A 25,922-nucleotide genomic window follows, 5' to 3' on the forward strand; every position below is an offset into this window, starting at 1 on the left:
ACGCAGTCTTCAGTTTCATCGATAGCCTGTGTTCAACCTGGTTGGTTACAGAAGAGCACAGCCTAGTAATTTTATGAAAGTCAAACTGCATTTATCATTTGAGTGCAATGTTCTATGGTGGCCTATAGGTGGTAGCATGTACCCTGTAACTGCACCTGTAGTTGGCTGGAGTACTTAAGAATGACTAATTCAGGATGTTTAGGACGCAACTTGCTAGTTAACTATGATTATGGTGTTTTCTTGTTAATTGATAAACTGAACTGTCTCTTTGAACATTCATAAGATAAATCAACAACAGGCTAATAAAGAGGGCAGTTATGTCTTTTGGCTATGGGTCACGTCTTTTGTTTTATTTTATTACATGTTGGCAACCTCAGGTGGTTGTCAGTTTCAGGTGCATTTGTTACAGTATTTGACACAAACAGACGCCTATTCTAAGTAACTCTTTATTGCCATATAAAAACAAATTTCCTGATCATACACGAGTGACATTTATGCTGCATTCAGACAATGAACCATTTCTAGGGTGAAAGTTTGTCATAGTTGGCACATGATTACAGTTCACCTTTTGTCAAGTGCTTTTTGTCAATGATATGATGACCACATAAGAGAAGCATTCAAAATTATAGAAAGTGCTCCGTAGTTAACCTCTTACCAAAGTTGTATAATAAAAACACCACTCGCTCTCTTACCCAGCCACGAACTTAGTAACAGTGCAACAAAATGTATGGCTATTCTTTAAACGTGAGTCCCTTCACCTGCTAAAACACAATAATATCCCTTCTACCATTACGTACTGTAATTCAAATAGAAAGGCCAGAACAACAGAAAATGGCTCTGCTCTCGGATTGGCTTTCATTCTGGCGTGAGAACTCTTGCATTGGCACAGTTGGTAGTATTTGGTGAACAGGACCTGGGAGTGGCAGTGTACAGTAAACTGGTTTTCTAGTTGAACATGAGAAAACGAGATAGGGGTTAAGTTCTGCTTTCTCAAAGATCATAAAAAAACCTGCATGCAAATGAGTCAACAGAGGACATGGGTACTGTGTGATTTGCCTAGTATGGTGCTGTTAGCTTGGCTTGATGTGGCGTAGCTTACACAGTACGGTCTTATTAATTTAGCATGGTGCCTTATCTCAGTATTACCATAGCCCAGTAACAGTTGGATCTTTCCACCAATTCGGTGCCTTTTGAGAAGTGTAACTTGCTATAAAAAAATGTCTGTTCTCCTAATTTTAACATTCTGTCATAAAGAGCACACCATTCAACTTAATAAAAAACACATTTTCCCATCTCGAGGTTAAATTAAAAAAATTACTAGTCTATTAAGTGCCAAATAAAGTAACAGGGTTGACTGTAGCAGGGTTGACGATTTCATAAATCCCCTTGTGAGAGGGGGAATGGAGGCTTGTGTACAACAGGGAGGGGCAATTGAATGCAAGCTTCTATCTGTATATCTATGGGTAACAGGGTTGACGTGTTATGCTTGACCTTTCTGCCACTAAACACCAGCAAATGGCCAAGAAGAGTAGAACCAGCTCACTTGCTTTTACACTATGATTTGACAGTTAGATGTTCAATGTTTCTTTTGAAAAAACTATAAAGGAATGGTTTCAATATATTAAAACAAAATTTCAGATCACGTAACATGGTTGACATTAAAATGAGGGACTGATGTAAGTAAATAACTAATCAGATTCAATTAATAATCATTTTTAGAAATGCCTTTTTCAAAGCAACAAAATAACTAGGGCTTTACCATGATGGTGAAAACTTGAGACATTTTGGGGTTAAATGGGTTGAATCTTCCTAGAAGTCACAGAAGGTGCATGTAGGGACATGTCAAAATTCTGAGTTTTGGCACTTTAGCAAGTCTTCGTTCATGTAAAAAATCTGATTGAATTCTCCATGTGGTCTATATTAAAAGTCACTTTATTTAATATAAAAGGCTTTTAAAATTCAATATTGGTGCACAATTTCTACATAACATAACAAAGGGATGCAAAAGGCACTAATTTCATGGAACGACCCAGTACAGTATTTGGCTGTGGTCTAGAGCTGAAATAGAGACTAGAGGTCACATTTTCTCCTGACCCAAACCATACAGTGCTGTCTCAGATACTATCTTTTCACATTGACCTTTCCAGCACAGTTCTAGCAACTACTGTGCAGTGAATGTGTAACCACTGACCAGGCAAGCACTGTACGGCTCAGCTTGGCTAAGCCTGGCTCAGCTCGGCAGTGTGAAAAGGGTCTCTGTGCTGTGGTCACTCTCCCTGGGTGCCGCTGGCCTCGGTCTTTACGGCCTCCACCAGGAAGCTGAGCTCATTGCACAGTGTCTCGTGGCGGTAGGCCATGCGGATCTGAGCCACATTGGTCCGTCTGATGTCATTTCCCTCCGGCCCGTCCTGCAGGTAGTTGGGCCCCAGGAAGTGCTGCTTTTCCTGGCAGAAGTAAAGGGAGGAGCAAAGGGGGATATGTGTCACCTCTGTGACACAGCACACTGAGGCATACTCAGGAATTACATGAGGAGGGGGATGGCTACGTAAATCACTTATGAGGTGACGTCATGGTGTGTTCTGAACTGTTGGCATGAGCGTAATTTTAAGGAGGTTGAAGACATCTGTCATAGTCAGCAGGCCAGGCATTACTAGTGTTTACCACAACACTACAATTTATTAAGCAGTTCTATTTACCAAGTATTTTGTGTTGTTTACTGTACCTGATGAGACAGACCACTCTGCAGCACACTGTTCCTGGCGATCTCACATGTGTCACAGGTGCTTAGCTTCCACAGCTGGGCTGCAATGGCATATTCCTCCATCAAGGCCTCCTGCAGCATGGACAAACAGACAGGGGAGTTTTCCCAAAGCTTCTTTGCTAACGTGCTATTTTATTTCACACACAGAAGATTGACCGTCAAACATTGATTTTACAATTGTTACTGTCTTGCGGCTGGGTTGGACAGATATAAAACATTATGGTGATAGCTTCATCTTGCCTTCTGGTGGGCTAGTTGTAACTTCTGCCACATTGCTTACACCTATCCAATCCTTTTAGATCTATCTACTGAAGAGCCCAGTGACCTTGGTGTAGTGGAACTGCATGGGGTCGTCGGTGGACAGGGACACACACAGGCCTTTCTGGAGGAACTCCTTGAGAGGGTTTTTGGAGTACTCCAGGAACAGGCTGTTGTTGCTCAGAGGAGACATGGCGATGGGGACCTGGGCCAGGTAGTACAGGTACTGCAGCACAGGACTCTGGGGAAGGAGAGCGATGGAGAGATGTCAACACTCCCTTTGTCTTGGCCATGACTCATGTCCTTAATGAAATGGCATCATTACTAAAATGTCAGCTTCACTGTCAAGTTCCAGAGAAAGCTTTCCCAAACCTCATTCTTTGATTCTGCAATTATAGGTTTTGATTTACTGACCAACCCTTAACATAATAGTCAGGTATGCTAAAGCCTTCAATAGACAGATGTAACAGATCCCAGATAAATCTGATTACTTCCTGATTTGGATGATCAATCATGCAAATATTCTGACTGTAGACTAAAAGTTTACAAAAACACGTAGATCTGTCTGCAAAGACACAGGTCGTTTTTGGTGTACTCGTTTCCACTGAAAGTAGAAATGTAGCTGAGTAAGCAGCTGATTTGTCATGTGTCATCCCAGACATTGGGAACTGAACAGGATGGAGCTGCGTTGATCAATAATGTCCTTTTGACATAAAGATCCTGATGAAATGTGGAATAAATCAGTTCTCAGTCAGTGGGCTGTCTGACTTTTTGGATTAAAAAAAGTTTCTGTAGAAAGCAAGCAAGCAATTTTGGCCGTTTTGGAGATTTGAAATGGATTGGAACAGAAGGGAAACACTTCCATTCCCACTGAAAGCTGTGGCTCAGCACCGCATTCAAAGATTCTAATCCCTGTTACATGTAATCAGTTACTACCCAATCTTGGCCATTTCATAGGTAATGATTAGGGGTCAGAGTTGAGGTGTAGGACCTTCTTTAGGTTGAGGCCGTGGGAGATGTTGTCGGCCGTGAGGAAGGCAGAGACCAGGTGGGTGATGGACCCGGCCTCGCCACAGTGGGGCCGGAACTGGAAGGTATTGAGGCCTCGTTCCCTGAGGGAAAACAAACAATGCCGTGTCACATTACATAAAGACAAAGAAGACATATTTATGTAACAGTAGGACAAATAAATATATATTATACCGTATATTGATGAGTCTACCTTTAATCATAGCATGTAGGCAACACATGGGAATACTATCAGTACATGTTTACTTGACACCCTGGTCCGGAGCATGGACTTACTTCCTCAGGTTGTTGAGCACCATGATGTTGGCGTACATGTAGAAGAGGTAGTAACTGTAGGGTGGGTTTTCGCCTGAGGTCCACTCCTCAGGTTTGGGGCTCTTGTAGGAGAACATGTGGTCGCTGTGCTTGGACTCATCATCCACACTGTCGAACCCAGTTACCTACAGGACAGGAGTTGTGGATCTGAGCATGTGCCATAGCTGGTGCATGGTAGACATTCTGGCACAAAATGTCTGACATGCATGATGCTAGACCCAGGAGGGTGCTACCTATTGGTGGTGGTGGAAGTAGTGAGTTACTCTCATACACTGTAAGATGCTTTGAGACCCAGGGGAAAGTACAACTGTATAAATGCAATCTAATATCAACATTTTGATTATTAGGATGAATGTGAATTATAGCTCTTTCACCAACATTTCTGACTTGTAGAACCAGTCTGATAAAGTTTAGCCACCCTGCCGTGTGTTGTAAATACGCACATATTTCAAGAAAACGTGCATCTCCTTGTTCTTTTGTGGATTGACTGTAGCCTTGAACAGTGGGAGGAAAATATTTTCCAGCAGCTTGGCGTAGTTCGGTATTATGTTCTTCGACTTGAAAATGTCACTGCAAGACAAAACGATACATTTGTGAAACGGATACCTTTAGACATGTAATTTGCTTGATCACTGTACGACTGATGATGGATTCAGTTCAACTGTTGACTGATTTGATAATAATGTTGACCACTGCCTTTATTTGTACAAGTAGCAGCGCCATTCCTTCTAGCCTTTGTGTGTCTTATACACCTGCCATTCATTGGTATGTGCAAACAAGAGCTGGTAATCAACGGGGTCAAAGTTAAATAACAGCTATTAAAAAGGGACCATCACCCTGGTTTACAATGTAACATGTCACATTTTATACCTGTCCACTGCCATGGAACAATTACAAGTAGTGTAGTCTTACAAAGACCATTACGGTTGAAGCATTTTAGTGTCACTAGTCTTAAAATCAGCATTGAGAGCAGCATTGCCTTTATCTTAATTTTGTCCAGTTTCTGTGCCAGGTTTGGATGTGTATAATTCTTCTATCCGTGGCACTTACTAGATCCTGGGCACCTGGATGACCCAGCGCATGTTGGGGGAGTGCACCTTGTGCAGGATGAACCATGAGGCCAGGCTCTCCCACTCGTCAGGGGAGCGGCCGTAGATGGACATACGGGGCTCTGCGTGCTGGTACTTACTCTCCTCCAGCTCATGGGCCACTTCCTGTTATAGAGGAAGTGAATAGCAGGATGTTAGAGATGTCCATGATAGTGAAGTTGTGCATAAGTTGACGCTATACCTTGATGATGCGAGCAAAGTATTCCCCTTTGATGAAGTTGTCTGTTTTCAGGTAAATCTCTCGGAGTTCGCTGGCTCCCACTGGGTTGTACTTGGAGTTGAACTTGTCAAAGCGGTGGAATGTTTGCCTTCCCTAAGAGAGTAAACACCATTCTCAGAGAAACTGCTGCCAAGTTACATGGAACCTACTGCCAAACTGCAATTGTTTACAGACTTAATTCTGAATATTCATATGTGCATTATAAAGGTGCTATAAACTGCTTATGAACAGTTTAATCGTGAAGCAGGATAGGTGTTTTAAATGTGTTAAGTTGATGTAACCTATAAACTGTAATAACATAAATACTGTCCAATATTATTTCAAGCATTAGAACATTAAGTGTTTTGGGAACATTCTTACAGCGTGAACATCCAGGGAGTCCACAGTGAGGTCATAGGGGTCCATGGTCAGGGTGTCAAACACCTGTTTCAAGGTAAGCTTTTGGCCCCTCTTCTCCAGCACCACTCGGTCCGCCTCGGTCTTGTAGGTGGTCTGGATGAACTTCAGCAGGTGCTTTTGGTTCATGCAAGCAGCTGCGTGGATGTGAGTGTCTACCTGCATGTATGAGGAAACATAAGCCGGAAAAAATGTGTCAGCTTGTTCTAAAGCACAGCTTGAGTCAGTGAAATGTAGTGAAATGTAATCATGGGAGTTTTTCAAACCTATTTATTTGTATTACACCTTAGATTGTATATATCACCAACCTTCCTGACGTTATAGAAGTCTCTGTGAGGAACACGTTTCAGCTCCTTCAGCTCAGCCATCTCATTCAGCATCTCATGCAGATAGAACTTGGAGGCCATGAAGTTCAGTCGTCTGTGGCAGTAGGTTTTCCTGTGAGAAGAATGATATTAGATGATATTACAAACGCCGTAATAGATGGGTCATTGAGAATTGGGCAACAGTCAGTGTGAGGTGGTGATGTGGGCGGTGGGGTGCTCACGTAGGCCCGTCGGCGATCATGGCGAGGACATGGCTGAGGTCAATGGCGAAGGTCTCCAGGTCAGGGTAGGGCAGGCTGCGGGGCTGCTGCTGCTTCAGGGCCTCTGCGTCATTGTACACATACACAATACCGTCCTTCATCTGCAATGCGTAGTTCAGATCATCAGGGATGCCCTCCATAGTGTATGGGTCCTCCCCCTCTTGAGGGCAGGGGCACATGTCTGCAGAGGACAGGATTAGATGGGTGAACAGAGGGGAGACAGAGGAAACAGCTTAAGAAGAATCTGAGTGTCTCGAGTGGAGTTACTTTTACTTTGGGTCCTTTTCGAAAGCTTGAGCTCAGAAGTAATCAAGGCAAAGCTGTTTCTAGAGCACTTTGATCCAAAGTCCTACACTGTAGGACTTGTTAGATTGATGAGCAGGTATTGGTATGTGGTTGATGCTCGGCTGTGTACAGTTTGATTTTCTACCTGGCAAGATCTCCTCCTCCACGTTCCACTTCTGGTTCTCAGCGCTGCGGAGGAACTGGGCGGTGGTCCTGGGGAAGCGGTGGTAGGCCAGCCTGGAGTACTTCTCTCTGATAAACAGGGCTTTAATCAGGGTCTTGGCTGCCTGCTCATAGTCCTCCACTGTGATCTGGGAAAAACACGTGTTGACAAGACCATAGGCATTAGAAATGGCCAGCCCATGCCTTGATATAACTTTTCAGTCATTGCATGTAGTAGGAAATGATTTGTGATGTGATTAAATGATGAATGAATATATTATTGTATAATGCCCCTTACCCCTGCACAATAGTCTCCGCTAATGGTGACCCTCTGGAACTCTAGGGAGTTCTCTGTGATACAGTGGGCGCCAGGGGCGAACAGAGGGGCGACTACAGACAAAGCCCACTCTGGACTGATGTTGAGGGAACTGGGGAACTGCTGAGATAATGACTGGGAACGCTTCATTTTGAAACTCTTCTTCCTGGAGAGACCAACATCATACAAGTCGATAGGTGGAAAATGCAGACGCTATGCCGACTCCTATTGAAAATCAAGTGAGGTCAACTCCTTTTTAACTCCATGACGTTCAAGTCACTTGAGGAAAATTAACCTCACTGACAAAAAGTCAGCAATTTAATTTAAGTTAATTTGACTTGAACGGAATCAAACTGACAATTAGACCCCATGAATTGATTTGTGCCCTCTGACCTTTTAGTGCTCTCCTCAGAGTACTGCTCGGCGATCTCCTTGAGCATCTCTCGCTCCCGGACCTGGTTCATGCCGATGGGACAGTCCTCGGACACCGTGTACATGGACAGGGAATCCTTGGTGTCCTCCTCCTTCAGCGCCGAGGCATACACCTTCTCTGCCAGCAGACGCACTGACTCATCCACCTCGCTCAGCAAGACCTTGGGGAACTGACGCGGCATCTCTACTGAAACAGAGGAACACACAGGAGCTTTTATTATGCAGGATTGATCGAGCATACTGTATACATGAAATATACTGTCCTTGTTTTTGGGTTTAACACACATGGTTGTGACATATGCTCAATGTCCTTAAAATGGATTTATAAGCGACTTATAAATGTTGGTATGATTATCTTGTTGATTACAGTCATATTTTCACTCTTTTGGTTTAAGTATATGAACTAATACTGCTGTTATGGAAATCAAAACATCTTAGGAGAGGCAATAAATACAAGTACAGCATGCTGAATCTGAGAGCATGGTGTACTGGGGACACGTGTCCTTGTGTACGAGTCCTTGTCTTCTGTTTTTATGTGCCTTCATTTGCTGCCAGTGTCATAATCATGTTACAGTGAACACAACTATTCACCAACTAGGTCAACTAGAGACATTGTCACCATTGCACTCCTGGGTTGTAGGTCACTCATTGAGTATGAAGAGGAAAATCGTTCACCCACCCAGTCTCTCTGTGTCCAATTATCTAAGTGACTATATATATTTTGTTTATAAATCATTTTAGAAAAAGGCATTAATAATGTATTGAAAGGTCCAGTGCAGCTGTTTGTATATCAACATCAAAACATTTCTGTGTGACAATTATGTACCTTACTGTAATAGTTTTCCATGAAAATCGCTAAAAATGTATTTTTAGCAAAAAAATATTTTTCAAGCAATAATTTTGCTAGGACTGTCTGTGGTCTGAGTGGGGAGTGGAAAACGTAAAACTAGCTGTTATTGGCAGAGAGGTTTGGAACTCTCCTTGTTATTGGTCTATTAACCAATTTACCAACTGGTAATGCCACCAGGCAAGCCGAAACTCCCGCCCATGGTAACAGGCTGATTTAAACCAATCAGGAAATAACACTGATCACACTTTTACAGTTTTAGTTTCATCAGCTGTTGTACAATATGATACAAAACAGGAAAAACATATGTTGTAGTGTATGCGGACGCCCCTTAAAATTAGTGGATTCTTCTATTTCAGTCACACCCCTTTCTGACAGGTGTATAACATCGAGCACATCACCATTTAATCTCCATAGACAAAAATTGCCAGTAGAATGGCCGTACTGAAGAGTTCAGTGACTTTCACGATGGCACCATCATAGGATGCCACCTATCCAACAAGTCAGTTCGTCAAATTTCTGCCCTGCTAGAGCTTCCCCAGTCAACTGTAAGTGCTGTTATTGTGAAGTGGAAATGTCTAGGAGCAACAATGGCTCAGCCGCGAAGCGGTAGGCAACACAAGCTCACAGAACAGGACCACCAAGTGCTGAAGCACATAGCGTGTAAAAATAATTTGTCCTCAGTAGCAACACTCACTACCGAGTTCCAAACTGCCTCTGGAAGCAACGTCAGCACAAGAACTGTTCGTCGAGAGCTTCATGCATTGGGTTTCCATGGCCGAGCAGCCGCACACAAGCCTAAGATCACCATGCGCAATGCCTAGCGTCAGCTTGAGTGGTGTAAAGCGCTCCGCCATTGGACTCTGGAGCAGTGGAAACGCGTTCTCTGGAGTGATGAATCACACTTCACCATCTGGCAGTCTGACGGACGAATCTGGGTTTGGCGGATGCCAGGAGAACGCTACCTGCCCGAATGCATAGTGCCAACTGTAAAGTTTGGTGGAGGAGGAATAATGGGCTGTTTTTCATGGTTCGGGCTGGGCCCCTTAGTTCCAGTGAAGGGAAGTCAATGCTACATCATACAATGACATTCTAGAACAAAGCTTCTAAATTTGTGGCAAAAGTTTGATGAAGGCCCTTTCCTGTTTCAGCATGACAATACCCCCGTGCACAAAGAGAGGTCCATACAGAAATGGTTTGTTGAGATCGGTGTAGAAGAACTTGACTGGCCTGCACAGAGCCCTGACCTCAACCCCATCAAACACCTTTAGGATAAATCAGCATGCCGACTGCGAGCCAAGCCTAATCATCAGTGCCCCCACCTCACTAATGCTGTTGTGGCTGAATGGAAGCAAGTCCCTGCAGCAATGTTCCAACATCTAGGGGAAAGCCTTCACAGAAGAGTGGAGGCTGTTATAGCAGCAAACAGGGGACCAACTCCATATTAATGCCCATGATTTTGGAGTGAGATGTTCGACGAGCAGGTGTCCACATACTTTTGATCATGTAGTGTAATTTTAACTGCACTGGGCCTTAAAGGTTGAGTGTGCATAAAAACATACAAGTGTGAGGAGGTGTGTGACACATAGTAGGATATGTCAATATATAAAGTGTTTATGAACTTATGGCTGATCATGGAAATATGAATACCGCACAGGATGCAAAAACAATATATATATTTTGGAATATGGATCAGATTGGGGAACTGCCTCCCTACTCCCCCCAACAAAAAACAAATATACCGCTATTAGGGCAACAATTAAGAAGTTTGGTAAACTTGGTAAACTTCCCTAGTATTGGATAATAAAAGCCTTTATTAAGAGCAACAAACCAATGTAAACACCTGGAGTTTGCTAAACGGCATTGGCACTTGGATAAGAACTGGGTGTTATGGTCAGATGAGATGAAATATAGCTATTTGGCATGCACACTAGCGGTGGGTTTGGCCTTAAAAGAAGAATGCATATGCAGAAAATGACCTCATACCTACTGTAAAATATGGTGGTGGATCTTTGATGTTATGGGTCTGTTTTGCTTCCATTGTTTCTGAGGCCCTTGTTAAGGTCAACGGCATCATGTGAACTCTACCATGTACTAGGATATTTTTGCCAAAAACCTGGTTGCATCTAGCAGGAGGCTGAAATTTGGCCACAAGTGGATCTTCCAGCAAGAAAATAACCCCAAGCACAAATCAAAAATGGTTAATTGACCACAAAATCAACATTTTGAAATGGCCATCTATGTCTCCGGACTTGAACCCCATTGAAAACCTGTGGTTTGAATTAAAGAGGGCAGTCCATAAGCGCAGACAGACAGATATCAAGGATCTGGAAAGATTCTGTATTGAGGAATGGTCTAAGATCCCTCCCAATGTGTTCTCTGATCTCATAAAACATTTTTGAAAAAGTCTCAGTGCCGTTATCCTAACAAGGGGAGGGTGCCGGAGTATTGAAAACAGGGGTGCCAATCATTTTAACACCTATTTTTTTAGATTGTATTATTATTCTCTTTCTCTGAGCAATTGTATTAGAATACAATATTATAATTGTCCCTTTTTATTGCATTGACAATATACTGTAGCTCAGTATTTGTATTATTTTATACAGTCGTTTTAGCGCATCTTTATCAAGGGTGCCAATCATTTTGGATGTGACTACATACAACACAGTCAACAACAGTGTATATATTAGCTGAGTTTTAATGATAGCAAAAAACGGTGTCATTTATTAAGTGTTTTACTTGCTGTCATGATTTAGTTGTTGACTTTGTGTCCGTGTATCACGTATACTCCCTCACCCGGGGCTCGAAGTCATCAAGCTGCTCAGTGTTACGCACACCTGTCACCATCTTTACACACATCAGCGCCTCATCAGACTCACCTGGACTCAATCACCTGCCTGATTACCTTCCCTATAAATGTCACTCCCTTTGGTTCCTTCCCCAGGTGTTATTGTTTCTGTTCCAGTGTTCATGTCTGTACGCTACCTGGGTTTTTTGTTTTGGTCTATGTTCATTTATTTTTTAAATACGCTCCCTGAACTTGCTTCCCGACTCCCAGCGTACATGTTACACTGTGAGGAAGGTCAATGCCTCTACACACCATAACATAGAATCCAAACACACATCATCATCAAACTGTCAACTTATCCTAACTGATTTCTATTTCCTCTGAAAATGCCCCTTTCTCTGCGTTTCGCTATTGTCACAGTCTTTTCTTGCACATAGGAAGTGCTCTATCCCGTAGATCCTGACCCTCAAAGTTCCCCAAGTCATAGGCATTCAATAACCTCTGCCTTTCATATAACCGTCCATCATCACACAACACAACAAGATGGTCAGTAGGTAGCTTTATCGCTCACTCTTACCTTCTGCAGTCATCCTGGCTCTCTGGCTCTGAGTGACGAGTCTGTATTCCCCAGTGGTGACTCTCTGTCTCTCTTGTGAATCTCTTTCTATGACTGTGTTGTTCACTACTATGATGCAGGTGTGGCTCCCTGTTGTGACTGTCTTGGTCTCTGTTTTGACTGTAGTCTCTACAGTGGGGGAAAAAAGTATTTCATCCCCTGCTGATTTTGTACGTTTGCCCACTGACAAAGAAATGATCAGTCTATAATTTTAATGGTTGGTTTATTTGAACAGTGAGAGACAGAATAACAACAAAAATAAAACGCATGTCAAAAATGTTAATAAAAATAAGTATTTGACCCCTTTGCAAAACATGACTTTGTACTTGGTGGCAAAACCCTTGTTGGCAATCACAGAGGTCAGACGTTTCTTGTAGTTGGCCACCAGGTTTGCACACATCTCAGGAGGGATTTTGTCCCACTCCTCTTTGCAGATCTTCTCCAAGTCATTATGGTTTCGAGGCTGACGTTTGGCAACTCGAATCTTCAGCTCCCTCCACAGATTTTCTATGGGATTAAGGTCTGGAGACTGGCTAGGCCACTCCAGGACCTTAATGTGCATCTTCTTGAGCCACTCCTTTGTTGCCTTGGCCGTGTGTTTTGGGTCATTGTCATGCTGGATTGCCCATCCACGACCCATTTTTAATGCCCTGGCTGAGGGAAGAAGGTTCTCACCCAAGATTTGATGGTACATGGCCCCGTCCATCGTCCCTTTGATGCGGTGAAGTTGTCCTGTCCCCTTAGCAGAAAAACACCCCCAAAGCATAATGTTTCCACCTCCATGTTTGATGGTGGGGATGGTGTTCTTGGGGTCATAGGCAGCATTCCTCCTCCTCCAAACACGGCGAGTTGAGTTGATGCCAAAGAGCTCCATTTTGGTCTCATCTGACCACAACACTTTCACCCAGTTGTCCTCTGAGTCATTCAGATGTTCATTGGCAAACTTCAGACGGGCATGTATATGTGCTTTCTTGAGCAGGGGGACCTTGCGGGCGCTGCAGGATTTCAGTCCTTCACGGCGTAGTGTGTTACCAATTGTTTTCTTGGTGACTATGGTCCCAGCTGCCTTGAGATCATTGACAAGATCCTCCCGTGTAGTTCTGGGCTAATTCCTCACCGTTCTCATGATCATTGCAACTCCACGAGGTGAGATCTTGCATGGAGCCCCAGGCAGAGGGATATTGACAGTTCTTTTGTGTTTCTTCCATCTGCGAATAATCGCACCAAATGTTGTGACCTTCTCACCAAGCTGCTTGGCGATGGTCTTGTAGCCCATTCCAGCCTTGTGTAGGTCTACAATCTTGTCCCTGACATCCTTGGAGAGCTCTTTGGTCTTGGCCATGGTGGAGAGTTTGGAATCTGATTGATTGATTGCTTCTGTGGACAGGTGTCTTTTTTACAGGTAACAAACTGAGATTAGGAGCACTCCCTTTAAGAGTGTGCTCCTAATCTCAGCTCGTTACCTGTATAAAAGACACCTGGGAGCCAGAAATCTTTCTGATTGACAGGGGATCAAATACTTATTTCCCTCATTAAAATGCAAATCAATTTAGAACATTTTTGACATGCGTTTTTTCTGGATTTATTTGTTGTTATTCTGTCTCTCAGTGTTCAAATAAACCTACCATTAAAATTATAGACTGATCATTTCTTTGTCAGTGGGCAAATGTACAAAATCAGCAGGGGATCAAATACTTTTTCCCCCCACTGTAACTGCTTGTTGTGACTGTCTTGGTCTCTGTTTTGACTGTAGTCTCTAACTGCTTGTTGTGACTGTCTTGGTCTCTGTTTTGACTGTAGTCTCTAACTGCTTGTTGTGACTGTCTTGGTCTCTGTTTTGACAGTAGTCTCTAACTGCTTGTTGTGACTGTCGTGGTCTCGGTTTTGACTGTAATCTCTAATTGCCTCTGTCTCTTCAGTGTGATACAGTGTCTTTATCTCTTTCAGTGTGTCTTTCTCTGGTTTTGCTCAGTTGTTTATCAACTCCTGTCTCTGTATGAGGCAGCTGGTTGTTGCTGTCTTGAGTACCCTTCTCCCTCTGTATTTCAGAAAACTGGGAGCATCATGGAGACCGGGCCAGCTAATCCAAGCTGTGTATGTCACAACTGGCTCTCAGCACGGGGGTGAGGCAGTGACTTACTGTAGTATGGGGTGATGGCTTCTTGACCACCCACAACGCACTGTAACAAGGGGAACAGGAGAGCAGAGGACATAATGCTTTCTTGAATAGATCATAACTGGCAGGAGGCAACCTCTTTGCCTTTGATCTTCTAGCCATGTCCTTGAGGGAGGCAAGCAAGATGCTCTGCTAAACGACAAAGAGAAAACACATGCTTGTCTGTCTGTACCAGCTGCCTCTACTAAAAGCCATACCCAGAACTGGGCCCTGCCTGCCTGCCAGGAGCATAGCAACCACGCCCTTTACTGTATTGGCCAGACAACTCAGATTAAACAGGTTTCCATAATCCAGAACAGGACCAAGAATACAAGTACCTGACAGAATAAAATGTGCTGTGCCCAGTAGAGCTAATGGCAATGTATGGAACACTCTGTCCCTGAAACATTGTGCCAAACTGAATGAAACACACTGAAACAGCCAGGACACAATGTTGTAGTAAACTGCATACATTCCCAACCCCATATACTTTGATAGACTTTGACGTAGGATACCAGGCATAGAGTACCGAATCCTGTTTGCAGTGAGTGGCCTAGTGTCCGCCTTTACCCTTATTATACGCTGGGTGTCAACAGACAAGCTTTCCCCCCAAGCCCTTACATAAGCAAACATAATGTAATCCAACAGCAGTATGCTGAATCACCAGGGTGACAAATGCCAGGAACTATTTGTGCTGTGTAATAATAACACTAGTCCACTGACAGGGAATGGAAAGGGTCTGGAACAAGACAGCTAGAGGGCAGTTCAAAATATGTAAATCATCTCCAGTCAAAACATGCAAAACCCCCAAAGAATGTAGACACACAGGCCTACTACTTACTCCAAAGTGTAATAAAGCTGAGAAGGTGGTAGATACAGTAAGTTGTGCATTGTTTACCTGTTCAGTGTTGTGTCCTGTTGCTACAGAATCAGATGAGTGGAGTGTGTAGTGCTCTCGGGGGACTAGTTCTATTTATTTGTATTTCTTTACAGCTGAGCTGCATCTCCTGGCCTCTCCTTTCTTTGAAGGAAAACAATTGGGAGAAACTTGACTCAGCCTGGGAAGTGTTGCTGTAGTACATGCCCATCCCACAGAGCTCTGTGTATGTGTGTCAGTCCTGTCTTGTCTTGCCCTCCCCAGACACAAAACTACTTCCCCATCTTTCACTCCCACTCAGAGCCACACATAACCACAACCTCTCTCAAGTTACTGTTATGCTTGAGTAACTTTGGCATTGCAATTGTATTATGTAACACCTCTTATGAATTATTGTGAAGACAGACCAGACAGACATCATACAAATGGTAGTCAGAGTCAATCATGACACTGTTGTGTGTGAAAGCACACAAAACACACCTTAGGCTTAACGTAGGCATGGGCTCTGTAGGCTTAAGCTCACTTGATAAACCAGCTCCTGCGTAACAGTATGGTGATAGCGAGGCCTCTAAATTTAGTAAAGAGAAGGTCTCTTACACCATTCAGCAGAGATAAGAGAACCAGCTCCCTTATTATCAACAGCAACTCAGTTATAGAGGAAGTGTTTACAGACATACTATATGGAGTGTTGGTACAGAGGCTATGCACTCTTTAAAGGCCTGGCATGTGACAATCTCTCCAATTTGTTGCTCTCTCTGTGATGAAAAAAGCTGAAGTTACATGCAGTAGTACCACATCCAACCTGGCATGTGTCACATTTTGTGGGTCACTCATACCACATACCATATTTCCTCTATCAAGACATACTAATGTAGTAATATCCCCAAATGAAATACAATGTTACACCCATGCTTGCGGTGCTGCACATGATTATGAGTGTATGTGTATCAACTCAATCAACACAGTATTGTTCAGTGTAAATGTGTGTGTTTTGTTATTACACCCTGCTGTACAGTGTGTCCAGGACACTCAGGCCCTGTTCTTAGCTCATAAATGCTGGTAGAGAACAATGGAATGCCCTAGGCTGCATTCTCACCTCAGAATTCAGATTCTTTTTGGGCAGAGAGTCAAGAAATGTCAGGGCTGGCATGGTATCTGAGGGCAGAGTAGAAGCTGCTACACTAGATTTTCCTTTTGCGATCACGTACTTTTGGCCCAGTTGCTGTCTTTCTTGCATTGATATGTGTGTAAAAGTACATGCGAATATGTATGTGCAAAGTGCGTGCAGGTGCGTCTCTGCGTGTGTGAGTGTGTTTCCACTGCACTGCTTACTTTTCCCCAAGTTGTGAGTGGACTTCTGCTTGAATTGGGGCGTGTCTCTTCTCTTCATCTTCTTTAATATCTGGGCCAATTATGCAAAATGTACAGGAAACACCTAAACTGCAGAATACAAGGCAAGATTATAAAACCATGGTTCACAGAGCAGAAAAATAGAACTCACTAGCTAGATTACACTACACTATCATTATCATAAGGCTAAAAGCTGGGTCGTTACAATGTTGTAACTGCTATACACTTAGTCATTTAATCATTTGAGGAAAAAATATCAGAATTGGGCTGCCTGTGCAAATGCATCCCACGAGAGACAGAATAAGTGGTTACAGTGCATTCAGAAAGTATTCATACCCCTTGATTTTTTCAACATTTTGTTGTTACAGCCTGAATTGTAAATGGACGAAATTGAGATTTTGTGTCAATGGCCTACACACAATACCCCACACACAATACCCCATAATGTGAAAGTATTTTTTTTATACATTTTTACAAATTGATAAATAATGAAAGCTAAAATGTCTTGAGTCAACAAGTATTCAACCCCTTTGTTATGGCAAGCCTAAATAAGTTCAGGAGTAAAAATATAAAGTAAAAAAGTAAAAAAGAACCAGACCATTTTTTAAAAATGTTCGCCTTAAATGACACACCCAGATCTAACTGCCTGTAGCTCAGGACATGAAGCAAGGATGTGCATATTCTTGAAACCATTTGAAAGGAAACGCTTTGGAGTTTGTGGAAATGTGAAATTGATGTAGGAAAAAAGTATTTGATCCCCTGCTGATTTTGTACGTTTGCCCACTGACAAAGAAATGATGTCACACCCTGACCTTAAGAGATCCTTTTATGTCTCTATTTTGGTTGGTCAGAGCGTGAGTTGGGGTGGGCATTCTATGTCCTTTTTTCTATGCTTTGTGTTTCTTTGTTTTGGCCTGGTGTGGCTCTCAATCAGGGACAGCTGTACTTCGTTGTCGCTGATTGTTAGTCATACTTAGGCAGCCTGTTTTCCTTTGGGGTTTGTGGGTAGATATTTTCTGTTTAGTGTTTTGCACCTGACGGAACTGTTCGTTTGTTTTTTTGTTTTGCTTGTTGCTTTAGTGTTCAGTTGTACATTAAAATGACGAACACTTACCACGCTGCATTTTGGTCTGATTTCTCTTCCCCTTCATCCGAGGACGACGAAGACCGATACAGATCTACCCACCATAAGAGGAACAAGCAGCATGGTAACAAGGAGCAGAGGGTTCAGGATTCGTGGACTTGGGAAGAAATTCTGGACGGAAAGGGACCCTGGAGACAAGCTGGGGAATATCGCCGCCCGAAAGAAGAACTGGAGGCAGCTAAAGCTGAGAGGCGGCGATATGAGGCAAGGCAGCGCAGCAGGCACGAGAGGCAGCTCCCCCCAAAAATTTGGAGGGGCACACGAGAAGTTGGCCTGAGTCATGAAGGAATACTGAGCCAACTTCCTGTGCTTACAGGAGGCATTGTAGTACTGGTCAGGCACCGTGTTATGTGGTAGAGCGCACGGTGTCCCCAAGTACGCGTTGAGAGCCAGGTGCGCTACATCCCAGCTCCTAACATCTGCCGGGCGAGAGTGGGCATCGAGCCAGGGCGGGTTGTGCAGGCCGTGCGCTCCAGACCTCCAGTGCGTCTCCAGGACCCGGTCTATCCTGTGCCTTCACCTAGAACCAGTCCTCCTGCATGTCTCCCCAGCCTGGTGAGTCCTGTGCCTGCACCCAGAGCCAGGCTTCCTGCATGTCTCCCCAGCCTGGTGAGTCCTGTGGCTGTGCCCAGAGCCAGGCCTCCTGCAAGTCTCCCCAGCCTGGTGAGTCCTGTGCCTGCGCCCAGAGCCAGGCCTACTGAAAGGCCCGCCTGTCCTGAGCTGCCAGAGTCGCCCGCCTGTCCGGAGCTGCCAGAGTCGCCCGCCTGTCCGGAGCTGCCAGAGTCGCCCACCTGTCCGGAGCTGCCAGGGTCGCCCGCCAGCCGGGCGCAGCCAGAGTCACCCACCAGTCCGGGGTCCGCTGTGAGGGTCCCCAGTCCATGGTCGGCGGCAAGAGATCACACTCTAGGGGAGCCATTAAAGTGGGGTGAGCCAGCGGTGGAGCGGGGTCTGCGTCGTGCTCCTGAGCCGCCACCACGTGTAGATGCCCACCCGGACCCTCCTCCATAGGTTTTGGTTTTGCGGCCGAAGTCTGCACCTTTGGGGGGGGTACTGTCACGCCCTGACCTTAAGAGATCCTTTTATGTCTCTATTTTGGTTGGTCAGGGAGTGAGTTGGGGTGGGCATTCTATGTCCTTTTTTCTATGCTTTGTGTTTCTTTGTTTTGGCCTGGTGTGGCTCTCAATCAGGGACAGCTGTACTTCGTTGTCGCTGATTGGGAGTCATACTTAGGCAGCCTGTTTTCCTTTGGGGTTTGTGGGTAGATATTTTCTGTTTAGTGTTTTGCACCTGACGGAACTGTTCAGTTGTTCTTTTGTTTTGCTTGTTGCTTTAGTGTTCAGTTGTACATTAAAATGACGAACACTTACCACGCTGCATTTTGGTCTGATTTCTCTTCCCCTTCATCTGAGGACGACGAAGACCGTTACAAATGATCAGTCTACAATTTTAATGGTAGATTTATTTGAACAGTGAGAGACAGAATAACAACAAAAAAATCCAGAAAAACGCATGTCAAAAATGTTATAAATTGATTTGCATTTTAATGAGGGAAATAAGTATTTGACCGCTCTGCAAAACATGACTTAGTACTTGGTGGCAAAACCCTTGTTGGCAAGCACAGAGGTCAGACGTTTCTTGTAGTTGGCCACCAGATTTGCACACATCTCAGAAGGGATTTTGTCCCACTCCTCTTTGCAGATCTTTTCCAAGTCATTAAGGTTTCAAGGTTTCGAGGCTGACGTTTGGCAACTCGAACCTTCAGCTCCCTCCACAGATTTTCTATGGGATTAAGGTCTGGAGACTGGCTAGGCCACTCCAGGACCTTAATGTGCTTCTTCTTGAGCCACTCCTTTGTTGCCTTGGCCGTGTGTTTTGGGTCATTGCCATGCTGGAATACCCATCCACGACCCATTTTCAATACCCTGGCTGAGGGAAGGAGGTTCTCACCCAAGATTTGACGGTACATGGCCCCGTCCATCGTCCCTTTGATACGGTGAAGTTGTCCTGTCCCCTTAGCAGAAAAACACCCCCAAAGCATAATGTTTCCACCTCCATTTTTGACGGTGGGGATGGTGTTCTTGGGGTCATAGGCAGCATTCCTCCTCCAAACACGGCGAGTTGAGTTGATGCCAAAGAGCTCCATTTTGGTCTCATCTGACCACAACACTTTCACCCAGTTGTCCTCTGAGTCATTCAGATGTTCATTGGCAAACTTCAGACGGGCATGTATATGTGCTTTCTTGAGCAGGGGGACCTTGCGGGCGCTGCAGGATTTCAGTCCTTCACGGCGTAGTGTGCTACCAATTGTTTTCTTGGTGACTATGGTCCCAGCTGCCTTGAGATCATTGACAAGATCCTCCCGTGTAGTTCTGGGCTGATTCCTCACCGTTCTCATGATCATTGCAACTCCACAAGGTGAGATCTTGCATGGAGCCCCAGGCCGAGGGAGATTGACAGTTCTTTTGTGTTTCTTCCATTTGCGAATAATCGCACCAACTGCTGTCACCTTCTCACCAAGCTGCTTGGCGATGGTCTTGTAGCCCATTCCAGCCTTGTGTAGGTCTACAATCTTGTCCCTGACATCCTTGGAGAGCTCTTTGGTCTTGGCCATGGTGGAGAGTTTGGAATCTGATTGATTGATTGCTTCTGTGGACAGGTGTCTTTTATACAGGTAACAAACTGAGATTAGGAGCACTCCCTTTAAGAGTGTGCTCCTAATCTCAGCTCGCTAGCTGTATAAAAGACACCTGGGAGCCAGAAATCTTTCTGATTGAGAGGTGGTCAAATACTTATTTCCCTCATTAAAATGCAAACCAATTTATAACATTTTTGACATGTGTTTTTCAGGATTTTTGTTGTTGTTATTCTGTCTCTCACTGTTCAAATAAATCTACCATTAAAATGATAGACTGTTAATTTCTTTGTCAGTGGGCAAACGTACAAAATCAGCAGGGGATCAAATACTTTCTTCCCTCACTGTAAAGCCCTCCCCCGCCCTCCCTTTGGCAAATCCGACCAAGACGCCATCTTGCTCCTACCGTCTTGCCAGTACAAGGACAAAGTGGGGTCGCAATACAACGGCTCAGACACGAGACGTATGTGGCAGGGTCTACAGGAATTCACAGACTACAAAAAGAAAACCAGCAATGTCATGGACACCAATGTCACACATCCAGACAAACTAAACACCTTCTTCGACCGCTTTGAGGATAATACAGCTAACAAGGACTGCGCCCCCCTCTCTTTCTCCATGGCCGATGTGAATAAAACATTTAAACGTGTTAACCCCCGCAAAGCTGCTGGCCCAGACGGCATCCCTAGCCGCGTCCTCAGAGCATGCACAGACCAGCTGGCTGGTGTGTTTACGGACATATTTAATCGCTCCCTATTCCAGTCTGCTGTCCCCACATGCTTCAAGATGGCTACCATTGTTCCTGTACCCAAGAAGGCAAAGATAACTGAACTAAATGACTACCGCCCCGTAGCACTCACTTCTGTCATCATGAAGTGCTTTGAGAGACTAGTCAAGGATCATATCACCTCTACCTTACTGGCCACCCTAAACCCACTTCAGTTTGCATACTGCCCAGACGATGCAATCGCCATCACACTGCACACTGCCCTATCCCATCTGGACAAGAGGAATACCTTTGTAAGAATGCTGTTCATTGACTACAGCTCAGCATTCAACACCATAGTACCCTTCAAGCTCATCATCAAGCTGGAGTCCCTGGGTCTCAACCCCGCCCTGTGCAATTGGGTCCTGGACTTTCTGATCGGCTGCCCCCAGGTGGTGAAGGTAGGAGACAACATCTCCACTTCGCTGACCCTCAACACTGGGGCCCCACAAGGGTATGTGCTCAGCCCCCTGCTGTACTCCCTGTTTACCCACGACTGCGTGGCCATGCACGCCTCCAACTCAATCATCAAGTTTGCAGATGACACAACAGTAGTGGGCTTAATTACCAACGATGACGAGACAGCCTACAGGGAGGAGGTGAGGGCACTCAGAGTGTGGTGTCCCGGAAAACAACCTCTCACTCAACGTCAACAAAACAAAGGAGATGATTGTGGACTTCAGGAAACAGCAGAGGGAGCACCCACCTATCCACATAGAAGGGACCGTAGTGGAGAAGGTGGAGAGTTTTTAGTTCCTCAGTGTACACATCACAGACAAACTGAAATGGTCCACCCACACAGGCAGTGTGGTGAAGAAGGCACAACAGCGCCTCTTCAACCTCAGGAGGCTGAAGAAATGTGGCTTGTCACCCAAAACTCTGACACACTTTCACAGATGCACAATCGAGAGCATCCTGTCGGGCTGTATCACAGCTTGGTACGGCAACTGCACTGCCCTCAACCGCAAGGCTCTCCAGAGGGTGGTGTGGTCTGCACAACGCATTACCGGGGGCAAACTACCTGCCCTCCATGACACCTACAGCACCCGATGTCACAAGAAGGCCAAAAAGATCATCAAGGACAACAACCACCCGAGCCACTGCCTGTTCACACCGCTACCATCCAGAAGGCGAGGTCAGTACAGGTGCATCAAAGCTTGGACCGAGAGGCTGAAAAACAGCTTCTATCTCAAGGCCATCAGACTGCTAAACAGCAGTTACTAACTTAGAGAGGCTGCTTTCTACACTGAGACCCAATCACTGGCCACTTTAATAAATGGATCACTAGTCACTTTAAACAATGCCAGTTTCAATAATGCCACTTTAATAATGTTTACATATCTTACATTACTCATATTACATGTATATACTGTATTTTATACCATCTATTGCACCTTGCCTGTGCCGCTCGGCCATCACTCATCCATATATTTATATGTACATATTCTCATTCACCCCTTTAGATTTGTGTGTATTAGGTAGTCGTTGGGGAATTGTTAGAATACTTGTTATATATTACTGCACTGTCGGAACTATAAGCACAAGCATTTCGCTACATTCACATTAACACCTGCTAACCATGTGTATGTGACCAATAAACCCCAGAAAAAGCAGGGGTTCAAACTGTAGAACCCAGTTCCTACATTTTAATATAGAAATGGATTTTATCAAACAAAACTATGCTACATTTTATCTCAGGGACCCTCAGGATGACAAATGAGAGCAATATTACTGAATGTAAGTACATTATTTACCTTCAGAGGTGAATGTATCTGTCACGACTTCTACCGAAGGTGGCTCCTCTCCCTGTTTGGGCGGCGCTCGGCGGTCGTTGTTGCCGGTCTACTAGCTGCCACTGATCCTTTTCGTTTGGTTTTGTCTGTCTTGTGTTTCACCTGTTTTGAGTTTAGGTTCATTAGTGGGTTATTTATTCTCGCCCTACCAGTTTGGGTTTGTGCTGGATTGTTTTGTTTTACCTGTCGTGGTTTTGGGTTACGTTGTATTTTCTTTGACTTTAGCAGACAGGCGTACATTCTGGACTGCGTTTCGGACCTATTTTGGTGGACTACTTATTCTGTGCCTGTTCATTTTGTTTGGACTCAGGAATAAACGCTCTTCTCTTGCATATTTGGTCTCCTGTGCCTGACTTCACCCCCCCCCCCACCTCTCCTAGGAAGAACTGACAGTATCAAACCTGTTGCTGAGATAAAAGTTTTTGTTGTTGTTGTGCACTCTCCTCAAACAATGGTATTTTTTTTACTGTAATAGCTACTGTAAATTGGACAGTCCAGTTAGATTAACAAGAATTTAAGCTTTCTGCACATATAAGACCCGCATATGTCCTGGAAAGTTGGCTGTTACTTACAACGTCATTCTAATCAAATTAGCGCACGTTAGCAACAGCCGTCCCGGTACAGGGACACCGATCCCGTAGAGGTTATTAACCACTTTAACCCAATGCTGGCACTAAGACCACACTCATGAGCTGTCTAGGGCCATAAGCAAACAAGAAAATGCTCGGCCAGAGGCGGCGCTCCTAGTGGCCGGTGACTTTAACGTAGGAAAACTGAAATCTGTTTTACCTCATTTCTACCAGCATGTCACCTGTGCCTCTAGTGGTGAAATAAACTCTAGATCACTTTTACTCCACACACAGAGATGCATACAAAGCTCTCCATCGCCCTCCATTTGGCAAATCTGACCATAACTCTATCCTCTTGAGCAAAAACTCAAACTTATAAGAAATCTAAGGTAACCTGTAGCACTCGACACCGTAGCACTCACATCTGTAGCCATGAAGTGCTTTGAAATGCTGGTCACATCAACACCATCATTCAAGACACCCTGGACCCACTCCAATTCATATACCGCCCCAACAGATCCACAGATGACGCAATCTCTATTGCACTCCACACTTCCCTTTCCCACCTTGAAAAAAGGAACACATACGTGAGAATGCACCGTGCCCTCCAAGCTCATCACTAAACTAAGGACCCTGGGATTAAACACCTCACTCTGCAACTTGATCCCGGGCAACACATCTGCCATGCTGACCCTCAACACGAGGGCCCCACAGGTGATCCTGTACTCCCTGTTCACCCACGACTGCATGGCTGCATACAACTCCAGCACCATCATTAAGTTTGCAGACGACACAGTGGTGGTAGGCCTGATCCCTGGCGATGATGAGACAGTCTACAGGGAGGAGGTCAGAGACATTGCAGTGTTGGGCAACAACCTCTCCCTCAACGTCAGCAAGACAAAGGAGCTGATCGCAGACTACAGGAAATGAAGGGCCGAGCACGCCCCATCCTCATCGACGGGGCTGTTGTGGAACAGGTCGAGATCTTTGGGACAAGTCTCTGAATGTCCTTGAGTGGCCCAGCCAGAGCCCGGACTTGAACCCGATCGAACATCTCTGGAGAGACCTGAAAATAGCTGTGCAGCGACGCTCCCCATCCAACCCGATGGAGCTTGAGAGTATCTGCAGAGAAGAATGGGCAAAACTCCCCAAATACAGGTGTGTTCCAAGCTTGTAGCGTCATACCCAGAAAGACTCATAGCTGTAATCGCTACCAAAGGTGATTCTAACATGTATTGACTCAGGGGTGTGAATACTTATGTAAATGAGATATTTCTGTATTTCATTCTCAATAAATTAGCAAATAATTCTGAAAACAAAATTATTGTCACACCCTGATCTGTTTCACCTGTCCTTGTGCTTGTCTCCAACCCCCTCCAGGTGTCGCCCATCTTCCCCATTATCCCCTGTGTATTTATACCTGTGTTTTCTGTTTGTCTGTGCCAGTTCGTCTTGTTTGCCAAGTCAACCAGCGTTTTTCTCCTATCTCCTGTTTTTCCCTGTCTCTGTTTTTCTTGTCCTCCTAGTTCTGACCCTTGCCCATCCTGACTCTGTGCCTGGCTGCCTGACCATTCTGCCTGCCCCTGATCTCGAGCCTGCCTACCGCCCTTTAACGTTTTGGACTCTGACCTGGTTATGAACTCTTGCCTGTCCCCGACCTGCCTTTTGCCTACCCCTTGGACTATAATAAATATCAGAGCTCAAACCATGTGCATCTGGGTCTCGCCTTCTGTTGTTATAATTGTATTTAATCAATTTTCAATTCTGGCTGTAACACAACACAAAGTCAAGGGGTATGAATACTTTCTGAATGTACTGTAGTTACCGTAGGTGTGCACACTACATAAACAAAAGTGTATGTATTTATTTGCATGTGTGTTAGGTTTGAAGCTGGTCTTACCTGGTCTGTGTTGTTAAGCAGTGGAGAACACCTCTCTCTCAGCTGCGTTAGACGGATGTGTGCGTGCTAGTGAAATGAGCAGGCACACAGCTAGTTAATCCCTTCACTGCTGGCTGGGAAACGAAAATCACCAGTTTATGCAAATAATTGCACCATGAAGTGAAACTGTAAAATAACAAAAGTTATGGTTCAATAAGAGTGATACACTTTTGACTACATGTAGCCCAACTAAACCTAACTTTCCTGAGAGTATGATGGAAAGTGTTTAAACGTCCGTAAGCCAACTTCCTTATATGCTTTTTTTCTCTCTCTTTTTTTTGTCTTTCTTGAACCAGTTCTGAAGCTATTTATACACCGCATATTGATTGGTCATAACTTCCTCATACACATCTATAGAGAGAAACTGGGTGCAATGCATGACTGAATTTACAGTGCAATGTTAATGTTGATCTCTGTGAGTTTTTGCGCTGCCCCCATATAATTGTCTACAGAAATTTGGTATCCAGTCAAATCAAATTCTATTTGTCACATGTACTGTGAAATGCTTACTTACTAGCTCTTAACCGACAATGCAGTTCAAGAAATAGAATTTAGAAAATATTTACTGAATAAACTA

The 25,922-nt window shown here is 44.5% G+C and overlaps 1 protein-coding gene across 6 annotated transcripts; it reads right to left on the reverse strand.

The window, feature by feature from the left end:
- Positions 1–329: 329 nt before the first annotated feature.
- On the reverse strand, positions 330–25,644 carry LOC115197496 (AMP deaminase 3). Of its 6 annotated transcripts, none has more exons than XM_029759107.1 (16): positions 25,307–25,644; positions 16,485–16,592; positions 7,831–8,053; positions 7,420–7,603; positions 7,105–7,270; positions 6,636–6,855; positions 6,397–6,526; positions 6,053–6,247; positions 5,654–5,785; positions 5,414–5,577; positions 4,807–4,933; positions 4,325–4,488; positions 4,011–4,131; positions 3,087–3,260; positions 2,723–2,833; positions 330–2,444 (listed from the first exon to the last, which is right to left on the reverse strand). In XM_029759107.1, the coding sequence occupies exons 2-16, from the start codon at positions 16,540–16,542 to the stop codon at positions 2,268–2,270; spliced, it is 2,346 nt and encodes a 781-aa protein (XP_029614967.1). In that variant the 5' UTR covers positions 16,543–16,592; positions 25,307–25,644; the 3' UTR covers positions 330–2,267. The 6 variants fall into 6 exon arrangements, with proteins under 6 accessions (XP_029614967.1, XP_029614964.1, XP_029614966.1 ...); XM_029759104.1 differs by having other exon boundaries at positions 7,831–8,056; XM_029759106.1 differs by having other exon boundaries at positions 7,831–8,056; positions 16,485–16,587; positions 25,307–25,637.
- Between the last annotated feature and the right edge of the window lie 278 nt (positions 25,645–25,922).

Source organism: Salmo trutta, chromosome 7, assembly GCF_901001165.1.
Source record: "Salmo trutta chromosome 7, fSalTru1.1, whole genome shotgun sequence".
NCBI classification, from domain to species: Eukaryota; Metazoa; Chordata; class Actinopteri; order Salmoniformes; family Salmonidae; genus Salmo; species Salmo trutta.

Excerpts from the sequence above, each read along its gene's own strand:
- LOC115197496 (XM_029759104.1), bottom strand. The coding sequence starts at position 16,542 with ATGAAGAGAAGAGACACGCCCCAATTCAAGCAGAAGTCCACTCACAAC. Across the intron at positions 8,057-16,484 it reads CACTCACAACTTGGGGAAAA|TAGAGATGCCGCGTCAGTTC; the intron begins GTAAGCAGTGCA and ends CCTCTGTTTCAG. Across the intron at positions 4,934-5,413 it reads ATCCAGGTGCCCAGGATCTA|TGACATTTTCAAGTCGAAGA; the intron begins GTAAGTGCCACG and ends TTTGTCTTGCAG.